General features: G+C 45.8%; 1 protein-coding gene across 7 annotated transcripts in view; it reads right to left on the bottom strand.

Annotated features, from left to right (window-relative positions):
* Window positions 1-6,007: 6,007 nt before the first annotated feature.
* Window positions 6,008-20,200, bottom strand: part of LOC123935762 (glycogenin-2-like) — a 34,441-nt gene continuing 20,248 nt past the window's right edge. For 4 of the 7 annotated variants that reach the window (XM_045996560.1, XM_045996562.1, XM_045996559.1 and 1 more), the window contains 4 exons: window positions 19,441-19,572; window positions 9,202-9,306; window positions 7,967-8,074; window positions 6,008-6,324 (listed from right to left, as the gene is read on the bottom strand). In XM_045996560.1, coding sequence (XP_045852516.1) covers window positions 6,163-6,324; window positions 7,967-8,074; window positions 9,202-9,306; window positions 19,441-19,572 — 507 coding nt within the window. In that variant the 3' untranslated portion in view covers window positions 6,008-6,162. The remainder of the gene's footprint in view (window positions 6,325-7,966; window positions 8,075-9,201; window positions 9,307-19,440; window positions 19,573-20,200) is intronic. The other 3 variants (XM_045996561.1, XM_045996564.1, XM_045996565.1) reach the window with 3 other exon arrangements.

Here is a 20,200-nt window from a genome sequence, read left to right as displayed (position 1 = left end):
AGTGGGTGCCGGGGGCTGCGGAAGCTGGGGAGAGGGTGCCCAGAAGGTACACAGAGGACTGTGTTGTGGATACGTCTCAGCACAGTGATTCTCGTATTGTAGTTCCTAATACTGTGTTATACCGTTCACATCTGCCGAGAGAGTAGATGTTAGGTGTTTCCACCGTGCACACCGAAACCGATGGCTCCCGAAGGTGATGGGTGTGTTCATTCCCTTCACTGGGGTGGCCATTTCACGATGTGTATGTATATCAAATCATCACGCTGTAAACCATAAATACATACAATTTTATTTGTCCATTGCACCCCCATAAAGCTAGGAAATGGATATTTAAAGAGGAGAGGCACAGCTCCCCCAAATGCCGTGACTACGATGGGGTACCCAGGAAAGCGAGCACACTGAGAAGCTAAGCTTGCATTTCCCTTTCTCCAGGAGCATGTCTGGGTGGGGAGTGTGTCTCAACTTTCTCATCCACGACATAAAACCATCACAGTGGACACCCAGTAATGACCTTGGTCTAAAGCTCGGGGTTATCACAGTGCCAATGTCCAGTTTTTGTACCCATTCATCTCAAAGCCTACTTGGGGTTTCACTGGGTCTTTGAACACCCTTACAAAAGGGCAGACAAACCTATGGGGATAAAGCAGCTCTGTGCTGGTTCTGATCTCAAGTGGCTAATTCAACCCCACACATGACATTCACTGTTCCTGTGTCCTCATCTTATTACTTGAAATTTACTTTGGGCTTCCAGCAGCAGACATTGGGAATTAATCTCATAAACAGGGGAAGGGTGTGTTCTCTCTTGGAGGGATGCAACCCCAGGCTGGCAGCCGCCTTGCAATGCCAAGCTCTACTGTCCTTTGCCTCATGGCCTCGGGATGGCTGCAGCAGCTCCAACTATCACATAGGCATTCCAAGCTGAGGGAAGAAGGGCCTTCTTCCTAGCTGAGTCTGCCCCTGTTAAGGGAATTTTGCAGATGTCCTTAGCACGGGACTCCTGCTTCCATCCATAGAAACACCTAGGAATTGAGAAATGGACTCTTTGAAGTGGGGCAGTGTTGGTCCCATCAGCCTAAAGGTGATTCGGCCTTTATAACAACTTGTCTAAGGTCTTTGATACATCATTTCCAAATTAAATGATACATCATTGCCAAATGAAATGATACATCTTTGCCAAATGAAATGATACATTTTTGCCAAACTAAATTGCTTACTTAGCAAACTTAAATGTTCCAGTTAGCTTATAAGCCTCTGGAATTTCTGCAAGAAACCTCCTGGGCTTTTTTTTTTTTTAATATTTTATTTATTTGACAGAGAAATCACAACTAGGCAGAGGCAAGCAGAGAGAGAGGAAAGGAAGCAGGCTCCCTGCGGAGCAGAGAACCCGATGTCGGGCTCGATCCCAGGACCCTGAGATCATGACCTGAGCCGAAGGCAGAGGCTTTAACCCACTGAGCCACCCAGGCGCCCCGTGGGCTTTTTTTTTTTAAACTTTCTTGCTCTTTTTTCTTTCATCCTTTACGACTTTCTTGTCTGCATCAGAGTCTTTTTGAGTGAAACTTTGTTTCCGCTCAGAAGACACTGCCAATATGCAACTCTACACAAGTGTATTTCAATGCAAAACTGACTCAGAAAATCAGACCTGCAGCAGGGAGGGGGGAGAGGGAGGCGCATGGGGGGAAGACACCGGCCCAGCGGGAGTGCTGCCTGCAGGTAACAATGTGGAAGTCAGCTGCACGGAGCCCCAGGACGGTGATAAGCGGAGGCATTCCAGGGGTTGGGGCAGGGCCCCACTGATAGACAACCAGACTGAACAAGTCTTACTTAATCTCCAGGGCTCTTTGTCTTTACTTGCCCTGAAACCTTGGCAACTGGTCTAACCGGTTAGACCCACTGTAGTTTAACTAAGTGCCCAGAGGCAAGACAGACCTCTCCCCTCCACCGTAGGCTCCCAGCCAGCTGGAAACGGAGTTTCCTCCCAGACTTTGGTGCTGGGTCTGCAGACACAGCAAATGGAGAGCTTGGGGCAACCGCTGAACCCCCAGGACTGCCTGCCAGCTCCCGTGTCTGGTTGCCCTCCTCCTCTACATCTTTAGTGCATGCTCTGCATGAGTGTGACCAGGATCTGAGGGACCTGGGGGTCCGCTTGGATATCCAAGCTAGGGAAATTTTGCAGAAAACGGTCAGTGCTAGTTGGCCCCAAGGATCAGCCAGTTAAACATCGGACAGGGTGTTCACGGGCACAGTGGGCTGTTCACATGAAAAACACACAGTGAGACCCCTAACCTCGCACAACGTGCCAAAGAATGAATGCCAAATCCACCAGAGATGTAAATGTTAAAAAAAAAAAAAAAGAAAGAAAGGTAAAATGTAAAAAAACAAAAAAAACAAAACAAAAACAAAAACCAAACAAACAAAAAAAACCTCAGGGTAAAATCTTTGTCTTCTTGTGTTAGGAAGACATTTTTAAAGATAAGACAGTCAAAGCCTGATCTACTTTATAAAACTCGGTAAGTGAGTGTCTATCAAAATGCAAAGCTGTGTGCGTCCAAGAGAACCTCGAAGAAAAGGCAAAGAGAAGCCACAGATGGGGAGAAAAGTATTTCCAAATGAATCCAACTCCATAATAACGAGAGAAACCATCTAAGAAGTGGGCAAAAGCTGTACATTTCACCGAAGCAGATATAAATGACTAATAAGCATATACAAAGATCACTGGTCTGCATTTCTTTATTCAGGACTGGCCGCCAGGAAGAAGCCGGGTTCTGCTTCAACCTGTTTGCAATCCTACACCAAAGCTCATCAGCACCGAGCTGTTCAAGTGCATTCAAACACGCACAATGCCTTCAGCAAGATAGGATCAAGTGATAATACGATACTGCCTTCCTCTGCGTCTACATACTTCACCCACCCAGAACAGTCACTACATCTACAGGTGCTTCTTTCCTCCTGCCCCCAAATAATTGGTAAATATTTCCAGAGCAATAAAATGTAAACACACACACACACACACCATCTTTTATGCACCAAAATATTAGTGATAGTATACTTCAAATCACATCTCTTGGGGTCTCAACTTACACAACTGTGTAGTCCTGACCTTACATAGCACAGTTTCTGGCATTGGCCTCTGTTCAGGGAACATATTATAGCTCTTACCCAGATGTTACTTAGAAACTCTCAGAATGTTTTGAACTACTCATTGCATAAGGACATGTCACAGGGCCTGCCCTACAGAGAACTCAATAACCATGGGATGGATGGATGGACAGATGAAAAGGATGGATGGATGGATGGATGGATGGATGTGTGGAGGTATGGATGGATGGATGTGTGGAGGGATGGATGGATGGATGGATGGATGGATATGTGGAGGGATGGATGGATGGACGGATGGATGTGTGGATGATGGATGGATGGATGGATGGATGGATGGATGGATGTGTGGAGGTATGGATGGATGGATATGTGGATGGATGGATGGATGGATATGTGGAGGGATGGATGGATGGACGGATGGATGTGTGGATGATGGATGGATGGATGGATGGATGGATGGATGATGGATGGATGTGTGGATGGATGGATGAATGGATGGATGTGTGGAGGGATGGGTGGATGGATGGATGGATGTGTGGAGGGATGGTTGGTTGGATGGATGGATGGATGAATGTGTGGGTGATGGATGGATGTGTGGATGGATGGGTGGATGGATGGATGGGTGGAGGGATGGATGGATGATGGATGGATGGGTGGATGGATGGATGGATGGATGTGTGGAGGGATGGGTGGATGGATGGATGGATGGATGAATGTGTGGATGATGGATGGATGTGTGGATGGATGGGTGGATGGATGGATGGATGGATGATGGATAATGGATGGATGTGTGGAGGGATGGGTGGATGGATGGATGATGGATGATGGATGGATGTGTGGAGGGATGGGTGGATGGATGGATGATGGATGATGGGTGGATGTGCGGATGGATGCATGGATGGATGGATGGATATATGAGTGGGTGGTTGGATAGATGGAACGAAAAATGGTATGACGGGTGAAGAAGTGGATGAGGGATGGGTGGGTGAGTGCTTGGATGAAAGGATGGGCTGATGGATAGATGGATGCATGGATGGATGGATGGGTGAGTGACTGGAAGACGGATGGATGGATGGATGGATGGAATGAATGAATATGAAACACTGAAAAACAATACTAGGAAATGGGTAGCTTCCCTGGAGAGACCTTAGAGAATTTCACACAGTGAGAAGTAAACAGTTCTACATATTTTACTGCTACTAGCAATTCTGAAAAAAAAAAAAAAAAAAAAAAAAAAAAGATTGGTGATTTAAATTTACCGTCAGACAGACACCCATGTCCCTTCCCTCTGTTACATATAAAATATTATTCTGATGGCTCAGAACACATGCAAACACACACCAGAAGGGACACCATGTTGCTGTTTTAAAATTTTAATTGAAGTGCATTAGCATCCATTGAAATCAGAAGATATAGACCAGAATGCATAACAGAAGTCTGTGTTGAACAGACACCTTAAGCCATTGAACTACTGTCCAGAAACAGGAGTTCTCTTCCCCACAGAAGCTGAACCAGACTCAAATACCCATCACCTGGACTCCTCCTCCTCAAGTATGTCAGACTCTGGCTCCTGCTTTTTGTAACCCCAAATCACAGCACCCAGCACCCCTGGTCTTTCCCCAGAACAAGTTTATAGTGTTACTCTAATGATTACTATTCCAACTCAATCCCTGTAAGGCTATATCCATATGGCTATCTTCACTTAGCCCCAGAAGCATCATATGTGTGATGCCCAACCATGACAGCAGACCATTACCACCCAGACATAAAGGAAACAACCCCTCTGTAACTCCTGTCTTGCAAAAAAGCTCACACCACAACTACCGTCATGCACTCCCCCAGATTCCCCTACCCAAGGGCTCAGCTGCTTGACACGATGTCAAAGTGACCAAACACACCCACCACGTTACAGCATAGCCACCACGATGTGGTCCAAACTTGTCTGTAGGTAAGCCTTTGATGTACCCCTCTATGCATGATAAACAAACCATTCTAACTTTTTAAAAAATCACATTTCCCTCTCTTTAGCATGGTAGTTCCCATGTTTAGGAGGTGGCCATGAGCTGTGACTCTGTGAGAGCTGTTACAACACACTGCATGAATTCACAAAATTAGGATACTTCTGAAGATGAGTATTTCCTGTAGAATAAAGCATCCAGTCTCATAAAACTGAGAATTCTCCCCCAAACGGCAGCACTGAAATGGTCTGAGGAACACGGTGACTTGACTCGTTATTTAAGACTGAGGTAGTGATATCCAGCAGAGCACAGTCAATTGCGATGGACGGCAGACAGATCCGCCTCTACACAAAGACCCTCTCCAGATCCTGCCCATGTGAGTGAGGTGTCATCAGAACCACCCGGAGTAAACCCTTGGTTCTCTCCAACCAAGAAGATGCTCCATCTGCCACGCCAGCTAGACTCTCCCTTCCAGGTTACAACCAGCATTTCTCAAGTCGGGCTCCCGCCAACAGCACTTGGCAGTCCCACCAGGTTTGGCAGAAGAGAAACAACAGCTGTGTGTTGCTCAGACATGCTCTGCAAAGTCTACACCAGAGTCACCCTCAAGATGTCTGAACATCTACCTAGTCCCCAGGGAAAGGACTTTCTATCCTCGAGCCTTCCTGAGGTCTTGAATACATATACTGGTGTCATTAGCTTAGGGGCAGAAGAGAATCTGCAGGGATGTCCAACCTCACATGGGATAGAGATTGGTAGCATTGCCCAAGGCAGCATCTTGGAGCTCCTTGAAGCAAGACCAGAGAGCATGAACAAGGATCTACCAGAAGTTTATCCCTGCTCCCATTTGCAGAGAAGGAATGTTGTCTCAGGGAAGCCAAGAAAGCATGGATAGCTTGGATCAGCAGGGCAGGAGGGTAGGAGGGCTGTAAGTTGGGATTTTTATGGTCTACATTATTTTGTGAGGCATTCAAGTTGGTCAGCCATAAATAGAGGCACATGGTTGAACACCTGTTCCCTCCAAAGGGCCTGGAGATGTCTGTGCTCACGGGACCATGCAACAGAACACTGCCTAACCACACTCAGCACAACGTGAGCCCTGGAGTTACTGCAGAAACCGGTCCAACTTCTCCTGGATGCGGGCGAACGCATCCTTCCCCATGTAATCGATGCGTCCCTCCTCCCATTTTCTCCTTTCTTCCTCGGGACTCAGCTCCTTGACCTTCTCCTCGATGGAAATCTCGAAAACAGACATGGCCAGGTCAACCTAGGGAGGACAAGCAGACGGAAGATGGTTTCTGGGGCCATCACAGGCATGACAGAACATCCGACTTAGCAAGCGGTTCTACAAAGGAATCCCAGTTCTCTGGAGCAAAATACACGCCGAGATTCATACTCTTAGAAGATGCTTTCCCTGGCCATGTTTTGTGAAATTTTACAAAATACCAGTGTATATGTGTTCACTTTTTCATAAGAAGTGTTTTAACTTTTACCACTCAACCATTTTACACACACACCTTTAATGCTTCTACGCACCCGAAACTTCAATGTTTTGTATCACCGTATACAATCAAATTACGTGACATCAAGAAAATGTTCGCCTTAGAAGAATAAAACCTATAGTAGTCTGGACAGCCTGCCAAAGCCATTTAAATAATAACCCTTGGTTTTCTGCTTGCAAATGGCAGGGATTTTGATCTTCTTAAAGCCAAATTAAAAGAGAATATATACACACATATAAGCAACACACACACACACACACACACACACTCCTTTTGTTTGGCACAACAGCAGAGTTTCTTAAGAACCCCATCATGGACACCTCTAGAGATCAGTTCAAAATACTGCATTTGGCCTTGACTACATGGACAAAAGAAAAGGGAGACAAAGGGTTTTCTCCACTTTCTAGCAGTACCAGAAGTACTGCTTTTCTCCAGCAGGACCTTCTAGTCAAGGTGCCGTGCAAACTAAAATATGTATTATATAGTGGGCCATCTTGCAAATATTGCTATAAACTAAATATCTGGGTCACCCCAAAATTCACACCAGCCCCAGGATGGTATGAGGAGGGGGGCCTTTGGGAGATGGTCTGGTCGTGAGGGTGGAGACCCCATGAATGGGATTCGTGTCCTTATAAAAGGGACCCCAGAGAGCTCCCTCGACCCTTGGTCTGTGTGAGGACACAGCAACGAGACAGAGGTCTATGAACCACGAAGCAGGTCTCAGCCTGACCTTGGACTTTAGGCTCCCAGGACTGTGAGACATAAATGGACCATGAGCATAAGCCCCTCAGGCTATAGTAGCCAGCTAACAGCCACTCAAACAGACCCCTGTTCAATACTAGCTTTCCTCAGAACCCAATGCCTGGCTCCAGAGCCATATTAACTATTATGGAAACTATTATGTCATTCAATCGCTATTAGAAAAAGATTTTTTTTTTTTTGATAGTTTTCATTCAGCGTATCCATGGAAAGAAGAAAACTTAAGACGAGGACATCTGGAAGAGGTGAGAAAGCACGGCCTGTGCCATTTGGTTCCAAACGTTCGCCCCCAGATTTTCCATCATTATCCTCTTCATTTGAGAGAGCAGCTCACGAGGCAGTCATTCCAATGCTCGCCCACTATACGGAAGGACAACAAAGCCCCAGACCGTCAATTAACTGTTGCAGAACAGTGTTTCAGGAGACAAAGGCCGTGATGATTCAGGACAGGAAAGAAAGTGACCAAGCACCCCAGGCAAATGCTGGAAAGGAGGAAGATGAATCAGAGGCAACGAGAGAAGCAGGCAGCCTTATTTCAACAACGTCAGGCTGGGCATTGAGGTAGCAGCTGGTGCGTGAGGACTGCCGGCCCCAGTGATGGTGGACAGCAACCAGCAGGAGGGCCTGGCAAGACAATTAGGGTACCACCTCCAAAGCATCCTGAGGAATGGGGTCCCCGGGGACATCCACAGGGGGCTCCAGGCTTGGTTCCAAGATTTCCACAGGTGGGCCACCTTCTGCTTTATCCGCGGGCTGCTAGAAACATAACCATTCCATCGTTAGTCCGCAGACGGCTTCACACGACTACAGTTTTAACCACAAGAACTGAGAACTCCGTCAGGGAGAATGAGATCAAAGGAACGTGTCGTGTCGAACGGCCCTTTCCACAAAGACTAGAAAGGGGAGCTTCCCCCTTCCCACCTTCTCCCCTCACACCCACCATTTCTCACACAAGATGAGAGGCTGGAAGTTTTTATGGGATGCACCAAAGGTAATTTTTCAGACAAGGACTCAATGGCAATTCACCCCTGAATAACATGGGGTTACGTGTACTGACCCACACACGGTCGAAAATCCACGTATAATTGCTGACTCTCCCAAAACTTAACCATAAACAGCCTATGTTGACCAAAAGCCTTACCAATAACATTAAAGAGTCAATCAACAGATATTCTGCATATTCTAAATATTTGCATAATCTATATATTATAGCCTGTATTCTTACAATAACATAAGCCGGAGAAAAGAAAATGTGATTGAGTCAGTCATAAGATGTGAAAACACATTTATAGGATGGTACTGTATTTATCAAAAAAAAAAAAAAATGTGTGTATAAGTGGACCCGTGCAGTGCGACCCTGTGTTGCTCAAGGGTTATAAACCATATAGTTTATACCAAAAGTCCATGGAAGCATTTTACGAAGCTTGTGTCTCAATAAGCACAGCGGAGTCTGAGCTCAATCTTCTCATGAGGCACAGTAAGAAAAGCCCAGATTCCTGAGGGAAAATTAAGCAAAAACAGAGGTAGGACTCATAATCCTTCAACACTACTATTAAACATGGGTCCAAAAATCCTGCCAAAAAAAAAATTTTTTTAAAGGGAGAATATATGTCCTGGCGATGTTACACCTTTGTCATTTCTAACTCTTCCTAAAGGACAATGGACTAACCAAATGACCAACAGAAATTGGAATGGATACCCAGGTCCTATATAGACTGATGAATCACAGCCTGTGTTCAAGGTTGGGAACGATCAGATTCAGAAAGATCAAGGGATGAAGAAGAAAAAACACGGGCCATCTTCTTTGGTATTCGATGGACAAAGACACACCAAGAAGACAACAGGAGACACAGATGTGCATAAAGATTGCAAATGAGGTGTACCGAGGAGGTCTGGGTCCCTGAGGAGTCTGCACATTGGGGGGAGGGTGGCGACAATGGGTCACACCTCACTCCAGCGGATGTCTCAGGTTCAGGCCAACCTATCGTCTGTCATAAAGAAAGAAAGAAAAGGAAATTAGGACAAATCTCTTGCAAATATCTGAAAACACCCAATCTATTTTGTTTGCCTCCACGATACAAGGCAGGGTGACAGGAACAGGTGCAGGGCAGATGGTGCCAGGTTCACCCATTCCTGCATCTGGTCTTCTGTCCCCATCTTCCTTGTACCAAGTGGAGTCACACGATGACTTCTCACCCACACCACTGGGATGTGGATGTGAGTCACATCCACCGACGCAGGAGACTTTTCTTAACCCTCTTTACTCACAGGTCAGGTGAAGAACAAGATCCATCCAACCTCTTCCAACTGGGGTTCCATGAGAAAACAAACCATTCCAGAAAGCAAATCAAGGCTTTTCTCAATGTTTTGTTCTCAAGTTTTCTCAATGCCTTTAAGGATGGTCCACAGCTAAGATCATTCCAGGAGCACGGGAGACAATACAATGCATGGTGTGCGATGACTGGCTTCAGCAGGAAGGCCTAACTTTCTCTCGGGAGCCACAGTGGACAAGGAACGCCCTAAGAGAAGCTGGACCAGAACTCCAGGAGGATCCTGGACCCCTTGGTGACTGTGTGGAGCCCAGCATGCTTTTGGCACCACAGCTGACTGGGACACAGACATAGATTTTTACCTATTTAGGGTTGTTTGTTATACAGCAAGCCTAAGCAATTCATGGTCAGGAAGCAAGTTTGTGCCCATGGCTGGAGGCCATAAATAGTCCAAAGGCTTCTGCAAGATTGTCTGCCACAGAGGCTAGAAAATATTGAGACATTTCCCTGCTGTCCCTGCAAACACACTGTAGAAATCACGTGGGCAGGGTGGGTTGCCCCTGTGATAGGAAAACAGTAAATGCACCTGGCAGCCTAGCCCCCCTTGAGGTAACCAAGAAGCTGCAGGAAGATTATGAGCAGAGAGTTCAGCCACACAATGAGGCTGAGGAACCCATAAATGATGAGGGATTCAGGAGGGACCTTCTGAACACCACAGGCTTTCATGAGGGAATGCACTTAAAAGGGAGACTGGAAATAGAGCAGCTCTTACAAACACAAAAGCCCAACTTCACACCAGCTCAAACTCTGACCGGGTGTGGGCAAACCACCTCTATGAAAACTTTCTGCCAGGGAGGAAAAAAAAAAAAAAAGAAAGAGGAAAAAAAAGCAATGCATTCTGGATGATGATGGTAATATGATTCAGAGCTCCCAGTGATCTCTGTAATTTTTCCATATGCAGTGTGTTGTGTGGTATCAAAAATCAACTAGCACAGAGCCAGACAAGACCAAATGAATGAAGACCAAGAGGAAAAACAAAGCCAAACCACAAGAATAGATCTACATGAAATCCAGATAATAAGACTGATCAGACATGGACTATAACCAAGTGCAAGAAACACTTTAAATAAAGGGACAAGTTGGAGAATTTCAGTGAAGTACGGAAACTGCCCTATGAAGTATTTGATGTTTATTGGGGTCAAAAATACAATAAGTGAAATTAAGTGTTCAGGATGTGTGTTTAACAGCGATTAAACACAATGAAAGAGAAGATGAGTTAAATGGGAAGGAGGCCAGTAGAAAGAAGCATGGAAAGACAGGTGGGAGAAGAATACAGAGAGGGGAGTCATAGTGAGAGCAAACAAGGTAACCAGTCGTACTGAAGATGTAATTAGGATTCCAGAGGGTAGGAGAGTGGGTAGAGGGAAGGAGAAAAAGAGGGAGACAGAGAGAGAGAGAGAATGGGCAGAAGGAAGACAGGGCCAGGCTACAAATTCCAAGCAGAAGGAATATAAAGAATAAAAAACCCAGAGCCATAATTATAAAACAGATGACCAAAGCCCAAGACAGAAATCTTTAGAGCAGCCAGAGCAAAGAGACAAATGACCCTCAAACACATACGCATGAGCCTGGAAGATGAATTTTCAGAGAAATAATGGCAGTCAGAAGATTAAGAAACAACATCACCCGAGTGCCCTTATACAAAGAAACTACCAAGTGAGGATTCTACGTTCAGAAAAATATGGCCCCCCACATGAAGGTTAAATAAAGGAATTGTCAGATATACAGATGGAGGAGGGAAATGTTCAGCATGAAGCTTGAATTAAAATAAATGATAAAGGAAGTTCTTTGGGGAGAAGACAATGATTACTGATAGAATGGAAGATGGAATGAAAATAAAATGATATAGCTTAAGGGGACTTGGACTGTATAAAGTAGGTGTAGAATGAAAATAGACAACAAGAGAACAAAATGTGGAGGGAAATGGACAGTTTGAAAGCTTTCTGGGGTTCTTCTACTCCCCGAAGCGGTAAAGTCTTTAATATATTACGTTATGTCAAAGTTAGGAATGAAAACTGGAATCTCCAGGTAACCACTTAAAAAATAATCAAAATAATGCAAACTGATATGTAAATAAATGAAATAAGTAAAAACACATTAATCAATCCAAAGATTAAAAAGCGAGAAAAAGATCTTTCAAATCGGTGATCATGAAAAGCAAACCAAGGGACAGACTTAAACATAAATGGACTAGTAATTACATTAAATGTCAACAAACTACCCCAGGTAAAAGGCAAAAAGGTATTCAGATAAAAAGAAGACAAAACCTCATTCTGAACATCTTAAAGAGTTACATCTTAAACATAAGAACACAGAAAGGTAGACGGGAAACATGCAGAACCACATGGTATGTTTTATCTTTTGTCTGGCTTCTTCAACTCGGTATACTTATCCTTTGCAACTTTGCTGCCTGGATCAAAAGTGCATTCCCTTTGGTTACTGAGCAGTTTTCCAGTGTGAGGATGGACCACACTTTGTTCATACTTTGACCTGTGGATGGACACTTGAGCTGTGTCCTGTTTTGAGCTATTACAGATCAATCTGCAGGGCTCCTGGGGGGCTCAATCAGTTGAGCATCCGCCTTCGGCTCAGGTCGTGATCCCAGGGTCCTGCGATCGAGACCAGAGTCAGGCTCCCAGCTCAGTGTGGGAGTCTGCTTCTCTCTCTGCCTACCACTCACCCTGCTTGTGCTCTCTCTGTCAAATAAATAAAATCTTTAAAAACAAAACCAAAAGCAAATCAATCTGCTATTTTTGCATGATCATAAACATTCATTTCTCTTGAGAAAACACCTAGGAATGAATTGGTGATACCACACACTACAAGCAGGATGGACATTTCAAGAAATGACTGGGCGGCATCTCACTTGCAGATGATATAAAGGTGTGTACAGCATAACCAGAAGAATCCGGACAAAAACTTAGCATTCACAATGACACTATTTGTCATAGCCTCACAAACCACCAAAAACCAGGAATAAGTCTAGCAAAATGTATGCAAGATCTGTCCTTTAAAAAATAACATATTGGGAGAAATTAATAATCATCGAAAAGTAGAAATACTCTAAATCCATTGAGTGTAAGACTGAAACTTTGGTGGTATTAGTCTTTCTAAAACCCAGCTATAGATTCAACACAATCCCAGTCGAAATTCCAGAAGATGGTTTGTTTTCCAAGACACCGCAAAGCTGATCCTAATATTCATATGGGAACTTAAAGGAAATTAAGACGAGGTAAGGAAAGAAGAAAAATGTTGAAGGGCTTGTATGACCCATATTGAGACTTACTTTAAAGCCTCGGTAATTGTGGCAGTATGTTACTGTAATTGCAAGAAAGGGAAAAATAAAAGAATCGAGAATCTGGAAATGGATCCATCCACATATAGGAAAGGAAACAAAGCAGGTGGGGGGGAATGATGGTATTGCCATCCCCCAAATGGGGGATGGCATTGCGACCCCATGCCGAGTTAATGACAGACCCTCATGTAACAGTTGTGAATGTTGACCCCGAACTCATTCACTACCTAACATCCATTCAACTGGATTATGCCCTTACCTATAAAAGATAGGAACAATAAAAATTCTGTAAGACAACCAAGGTGATTATCTCCATGACCTTCGTTTACGGACAGACTTCCTAAAGAGTAAACAATCCATAGTCCTCATGAAGGATATATTAAATCCCGGCTAAACTAAGAACTTCTATTCATTGAAGGATGCCGTGTGAGGATTCCAAAGGGAACAGAGTAGGAGAACGTATTTATACCGTACTACTGAAAAAGAACTTGTATCTGAAATATATATAAATTGTGAAAACTCCAACTTACCAATAAAAAAGGAAATGCCAAAGAAAAACAATGTTCAAAATATTTGAACAAGCATTTCCCAAAGACTCAAAGCTTGATAAGCATCTACCTAAGAATTGGCTTAAGTCAACTCAACGCCATCTTATACTTGCCAAGTAAAAGCATGAGGAGATGCCCCACGTGCTCACTGGCACTTTGGAAGAAAGCTGAAGACCTCAAGCCATCAGGACTCCCCCACCCTACTAAGGGTGCAACCACTTGCAAAATCGTTGGCTGAATCTATTAATGCAAAAGGATATACATGCGTGCCTTCTGATCTAACAACCCCGCCATTAAGGATAACCTCTCCAAAAATGCTTAGCAAGCGCAACTAAATGCATGTATAAGGTGGTTCCTAGTGGGGTTATCCGTGTTACCCAAAATGGCAATGCGTCCACCAACACTAGAATTAAACAATACATTATATCTTGCTACAATTTGATAATATGCAGCCCACGGAATCAATGAACTATCAAATCCCCCAATAAGACGAATGGATCTCCTAAAGATGTCAAGTGAAAGACACCAGACCAAAAAGTACATACAGTTGGATCCCGTTCATAAGGAGCTCAAAAGCCCTCACAAGTAAGTAGTGTGGGTCAAGGTCAGGATAGCCTTTCCTAGTGATTGGGAGGGTACGAGAGGTCTTTTGGGGGTGAGTTTCTGGATCTGGATTGTGGCGATTTAGGAATTTTTTTTCACTCTGAAAATGCATTAAGATGTATACTTATCACATACCACGTGCACCCCCCTTTTTCTACATGTATGTTATCCCTCAAAAAAAAGTTTTATGAAAAAACAAAGATGTTCTAAGAAACCACAGTAAAAACAACCAATAACTTCAAAAAACTAAAGGGCATTCTTCATTGTTTCATTAACTTCATTCCCTCACTCACAATACTGGAACACACAACACTTGACTGTGAAGACAGTAAAGGGCAAATATTTTTTTCTCTAAAACATTAATTTATATATGGGAAGAAGATTAGACATTCAGCTTTACTTTGGAAAACTGAGACCAAACTGTCAATACTCTTGCCATCATTCGAAGGCTGCTATCTTCAATACGGATCCCACATTCAGGACCTAGCTCTGTCTATTGATAGGAACTTATGAAAATAATCTCTCTCTCTCTTTTTTTTTTTTTTAGACTGGGTTCCAGGTCCCCAAATTCAAGATCCAGAATCAATAAGTCAATACATGGCCGGTAGATGGCAGTTACGCTTCATAATTAATTCCATATAAGGCACTCTGCCTGGGGTACTATCCCCCAGATACTGTGAAAGCATCCCTTCCTTTTTTTTGTTTGTTTCTTTTTTGTTTGGTTGTTTTTTTTTTGTTTGTTTCAAGTTTTAATTTAAATTCTAGTTAGTTAACATATAGTGTAATATTGGTTTCTGGAGTCGAATTTAGGGCCGCATCCCTTCCTTTTAAAAGCCTGAGGACTTTATTGATTTTACTTATTTATTTTTTTATTTCTTTTCAGCCTAACAGAATTCATTGTTTTTGCACCACACCCAGTGCTCCATGCAATACGTGTCCTCTCTATTACCCACCACCCAGCTCACCCAACCTCTCACCCCCCACCCCTTCAAAACCCTCAGGTTGTTTTTCAGAGTCCACAGTCTCTAATGGTTCATCTCCCCTTCCAGTTTCCCTCAACTCCCTCTCCTCTCCATCTCCCCATGTCCTGGGTGTTCTTTGTTATGCTCCACAAATAAGTGAGACCATATGATACTTGACTCTCTCTGCTTGACTTATTTCACTCAGCATAATCTCTTCCAGTCCCGTCCATGTTGCTACAAAAGTTGGGTATTCATCCTTTCTGATGGAGGCATAATACTCCATCGTGTATATGGACCACATCTTCCTTATCCATTCATCCGTTGAAGGGCATCTTGGTTCTTTCCACAGTTTGGCGACCGTGGCCATTGCTGTTATGAACATTGGGGTACAGATGGCTCTTCTTTTCACAACATCTGTATCTTTGGGGTAAATACCCAGTAGTGCGATTGCAGGGTCATAGGGAATCTCTATTTTTAATTTCTTGAGGAGTCTCCACACTGTTCTCCAAAGTGGCTGCACCAACTTGCATTCCCACCAACTGGGTAAGAGACACATGCGTATCATAGTCAAGCCCTGAGATGTCTTCAAGAGTCCATCACTACAACACATTATTTAAGGGTGGTAGGATGGAAAGGCAGAGACAGATGGGACGGGAATAGGAGATCGAAGGATGAACCAGATACCCCGAAACACTCTTCCTTGTGTACATTCTTTTTATTCCAGCAAAGTGTGCAAAGTGCTGTGGACTGCCAGCATAACCCCCACAGCTGTTCAGGGTTGAGTCCATATTTACGTATCCAAGTGGCTTCATTTCCATCTCCAGCCCTTTCTCCAGCACCTGCCCATTCCTGAGCTCTTTTCTGGATCCCTGTCCTCCTCCCTGGGAAATAGGACATACGCAAGGGGTGCTCAGAGTACTCTGTCCAGAGCCCCTTCCCCTCTGAGTGTCCAGGACATGGAAAAGTGAATCTGGCAGAGTCTCAGACACCTGAGTCCCCCCCCCCACCCCCCCGCCACCGCCTTTTTCCCTTGGATCATCAGAGACAGCACCCTCTGGTCATAATTACACATTTCAACAGACAAGAATACGTTCCCTTTCTGCCTCTTCATGTTTGCGGGATCCCTTCTTCCTCTGAGCACGTTAGTCGAAATCAAAGTTAGGCATCCAGGTGGGTCATCCTGTACTCCTTCCTCTGGCTGCTTCCTTTGCAATTGCAGACACAGGTCCTTCACTGCAGGGGCCTGCTGTCTGGAAATGTTTGCGAGGCCTGGGGTGTGGGAGTGTGTAGATGAGCTGGAGCAGGGCCAGTCCACTAGGGCTGCCAAGACGAGAGACTGGAGTTCCACGGTTACTTGTGAGGACTAGTGGATTATCCTGAGCTGAGCACACTCAACCCACCCAGGGCGTCATCTCCCCTGTACCCACCCCTGGCCTTGGGCTCAGACTGCACTGAGCAGAGCACGACGGCAGCCCGAGATCCCATCTACAGACCTCACTTTCTGTAGGGACACAGAAGGGTTTTCATTTTCAATGACATTCCTTCTCTCATATGAGGATTGTTCTGAACCCACTTTTCTCCAGTTCTTATGATATTTTCCCACCGTCCTCCTTTCCCCAACATTACCCCTTAAGGATGGGGTTGGGTTCGGGACCACAGCAAACTTGTCCAAGTGGCACCGCAATCTTCTGCCACGGATGGAGCCAGCTGACCCAATGTCTGGGCTGCTGTAGTGGACTTGTGTACTTGGATTGCCACGGTCCAGCTCAGCAGGCGTTGAGGGAACCCCATCCTGAGATGCAGGTTCTTTCTGTTGGCTTTGCCCAGAAGCCCGGTCCCTTTTGCAGGAAGATCTCGCCTTGACCTGGCTCGGCCGACTTGGGTTGAAATGCCGCTTGTAAACACTCAGACACAAGGACATCTGTTGTGTACATCAAAGGTTCACCAACAATTATGAAGCCAAACTAAGGTATGAAGCAGATACCAAAAAAAGCCACAGCAATCAAGGAAATCAACATTAATGAACCCAATGTGGAGAAGACGGTATTCGTGGAACCGAAGCTCTCTTTGGACTGTGAATATGTTTCTGGTTCTTCTGAGATGGGTACAGCGTGGCCCACGGAATTCAAGTCTCCTAGAGTTTCTGCAAAATCTCTGTCTACACTGGGCTTCCTTGATTTTTCAGGACTGGTGACAACCCATGGGGTCCCACCAGCGACCAAAGGATCCAGAGCCCACACTTGCTTTTGAAACAGGGTTGCTGGCGGTCCTTGGGAATGGGGTGGTGTCCATGGGATCAAGAACAGGTTTTATCAATCACGTTGACATCATTCTGTCAAGTGATTCTTATTCAGACAAAGCTTCTAGACATAGCTAGAAAACAGCTAATACACACTGCCAAATGATAGAACGCGATTAAAATGGGATCACTGGGAATTAGAAACAGCGTTGATGAATGAGTCCGTGGTCTCTGGAGAAACAGGACCGATAAGACTTACAGATTTACAGGGAGGTATTCTGAGAGACTGGCTCGTACAGTGATGGGAGGCTGGCAGGGTCCCTATCTGCCTTCTGTAAGATGGAAGCTGAGGAAAGCCAGTGGTGATAGTCCGTTGGGTCTAAAGACCTGAAAACCAGGAGCACTAATGCTTGAGGGCAGGAGATCATGCAAATCCCAGCTGCCACACAGCAAGTCTGCCCTTCCTCTGCTTTTTGTTTGATTCAAGCCCTCCATGGGCTGGGATGAGACCCACCCACCTTGAGAGGTTGGGGGAGGGTCTTCTTCATTCCAAGTACCCATTCAATTGCTCATGTCTTCCAGAAACACCCTCACGGAAACCCCTAGAAATGACCTTCTACGAGCTATCTGGCAGCCCTTAGCCCAGTCAAGCTGATGGATAAAATCAACCATCAAGGTGCAAAAGGGTTTTCTGAGCATTACTTAATTGAGTCCACGTGTCCGCTAAACATTTGTGGGAATGCTGAATTTTCTTCCTGACCCCATTTCTTCCTGATCCCCCCAGGCGGGGCTCCTGGTGACAGAACAGGGAGTTGTACACACACTGTAAGAGCTTAACAGACCGATTCTTCACATTCCTACAAGAAGCCCACGCCCTGTCTTGAACTCACACGGGACGCTTCCCGGGACCACATATGGACCGGGAGGGGGTTTCCTGTACCATCAGGAGGAATGAGAAACCAGGAAACTCTCCTTTTCTCCTAACACAGCTGAGGGTCTCACTTTGTCTGGGTTGATGTGACCTCCAACCTCCAAGGCTATCAACAACTTGACAATGCGATTTGTTCCGTTGTATAATAAAGAACAGAGTGCCATCTACGGACACGTTTGCTACAATTTAAAGAGCGACTATTCCAAACCAATGAGACACAGTTTTCCCAGACCTACGTGAAGCGCATGGAAAAATATATGACGTCCCTTGACACCATAGCCCAGATCCATCCGAGGACGGGAATTCAGCACACCCAGCCTCAGCAGAAATGAGCACACGGGTCCACATTAATCTCCAAGTCATATTTGCATTGGTGGTTTGGCAAACACTCTCCGGATGTAGAACCCTGTGGCCTGGCCGCGGGGTTCAAGGGAGATACAAGCAACGCCTTTCGAACCTGACAACTCGGGGACCCCGCAATATCAGGGTGAGACCCACACCTGTTGTCAGGGTGCGTCTTAGCTTCCTGTGGCTGCTGTAACGAATGTAACAAACGCCCACATTTGTTGCCTATCTGGGCGGCTTCAAACAATGCAGACTGACCACCTTGCGGTTCCGGAGCTCGGAAGTCTCACATGGGTGTCACAGGGCTCACGTCAATGTATGGGCCACCGTGAGATCCTTCTGCAGGCTCCAGCAGACTGTCCATCTCCTGGCTTTTTCCCACTTCTCGAGGCCCCCGCAGCCCCGGCCTGTGGCTGTGTTCCCCTAACGCCAGCAGAACTGGTGTCTTCTCATTTCTGTCTGGCCTCTGTTTCTTCTGTGACATGTTTAATCAGCGAATCTCCCTCTGCCGCCCCCATATGAGGACCCTCGTGATGACACAGGGTCCACCTGGAAAGCCCAGAATCATTCTCTGGAGGTCCTCAACCTGACCACACCAGCCAAGACCCCCTTTCCTGATAAGGTAGCATGTTTAAGTTCCCAGAATTAGGACGCGCGCATGTCGGTGGGGGAGCATTATTCAGTGTACCCCCCGGGGCACGGTGCAATGATCTACATGAACGCAGGACCCCTTGAAGCTAGAGGACACTGCAGATGGGGCCATGTCCTGGGAGCCCCAGGAGCAGACTCTCCACTCTGTCTCCTTGGAGAGCCAGCATCTGATTCTCTGATTCTCCAGGCATACCCGTGAGGAGGTTGGGTTTACTTACGTCTTCTGAATGGCATCCCTTGGGTGAGGGAGGGGCGTCATCCGTGACCACAGTCTGCTCTGAAGGACCCTCGGCAGGCCAAGGCTGGCTGGGCCCTGCCGCTGGTTTTGTGCACAGCTCCCTGATGCCAGCCTGCACAGAGAGGGATGCACTTAGTAAGTCCTCCTTACCTCTTTGTAACTCTCTGGCTGCCCTGGGGACCCTAAGACCTGTCCCAGCCTCTTTGTGGCCAGCACTCTCCTACCCTATCATCTGCCCTCAGTAAACACAAGCTCGCCCAAGGAATGCACCCAGACTTAGGAAGCTGGGCCCCGAGAACATATAAACAACCTATCCATGTTCTGAGCTGGCCATGCACAGAGCCTCATTCTCTGGAAGCAAAAGCAAGCGCTCTCACACCCCTGGGAGGACACAGAGAGCCCCCAAGCCCATGGGGCTCCTGGCCATGTCACAGGTCACAACGTAGGCTACAATAAAGCAGGTGACAGGTGCTCCTTCAGGAAGCTGCCCCTGTTGTGGCCAGAACAACCACACGGCACACGGCTCCTAGAACTGCTCTCGACTGGCCATATTTCCCAGAACTGCCTGACTCGATGTCTTCATTTCCTTTCCACACAACGCGAGGCCTAGCCAACGACCCAGCAGAAAACAAGAGGCAACACAAACACAGATAAACTCCTATTCCCTTGCGTGAAATGACGGAAGAAACAGAGTCCTCCCAAAGAGAAGCAGCACCTAGTTCCACGCAACGAAAACCACG

This window comes from Meles meles, chromosome Y (assembly GCF_922984935.1).
Source record: "Meles meles chromosome Y, mMelMel3.1 paternal haplotype, whole genome shotgun sequence".
Lineage (NCBI taxonomy): Eukaryota > Metazoa > Chordata > Mammalia > Carnivora > Mustelidae > Meles > Meles meles.
This window is presented reverse-complemented; position numbering and strand designations above follow the sequence as displayed.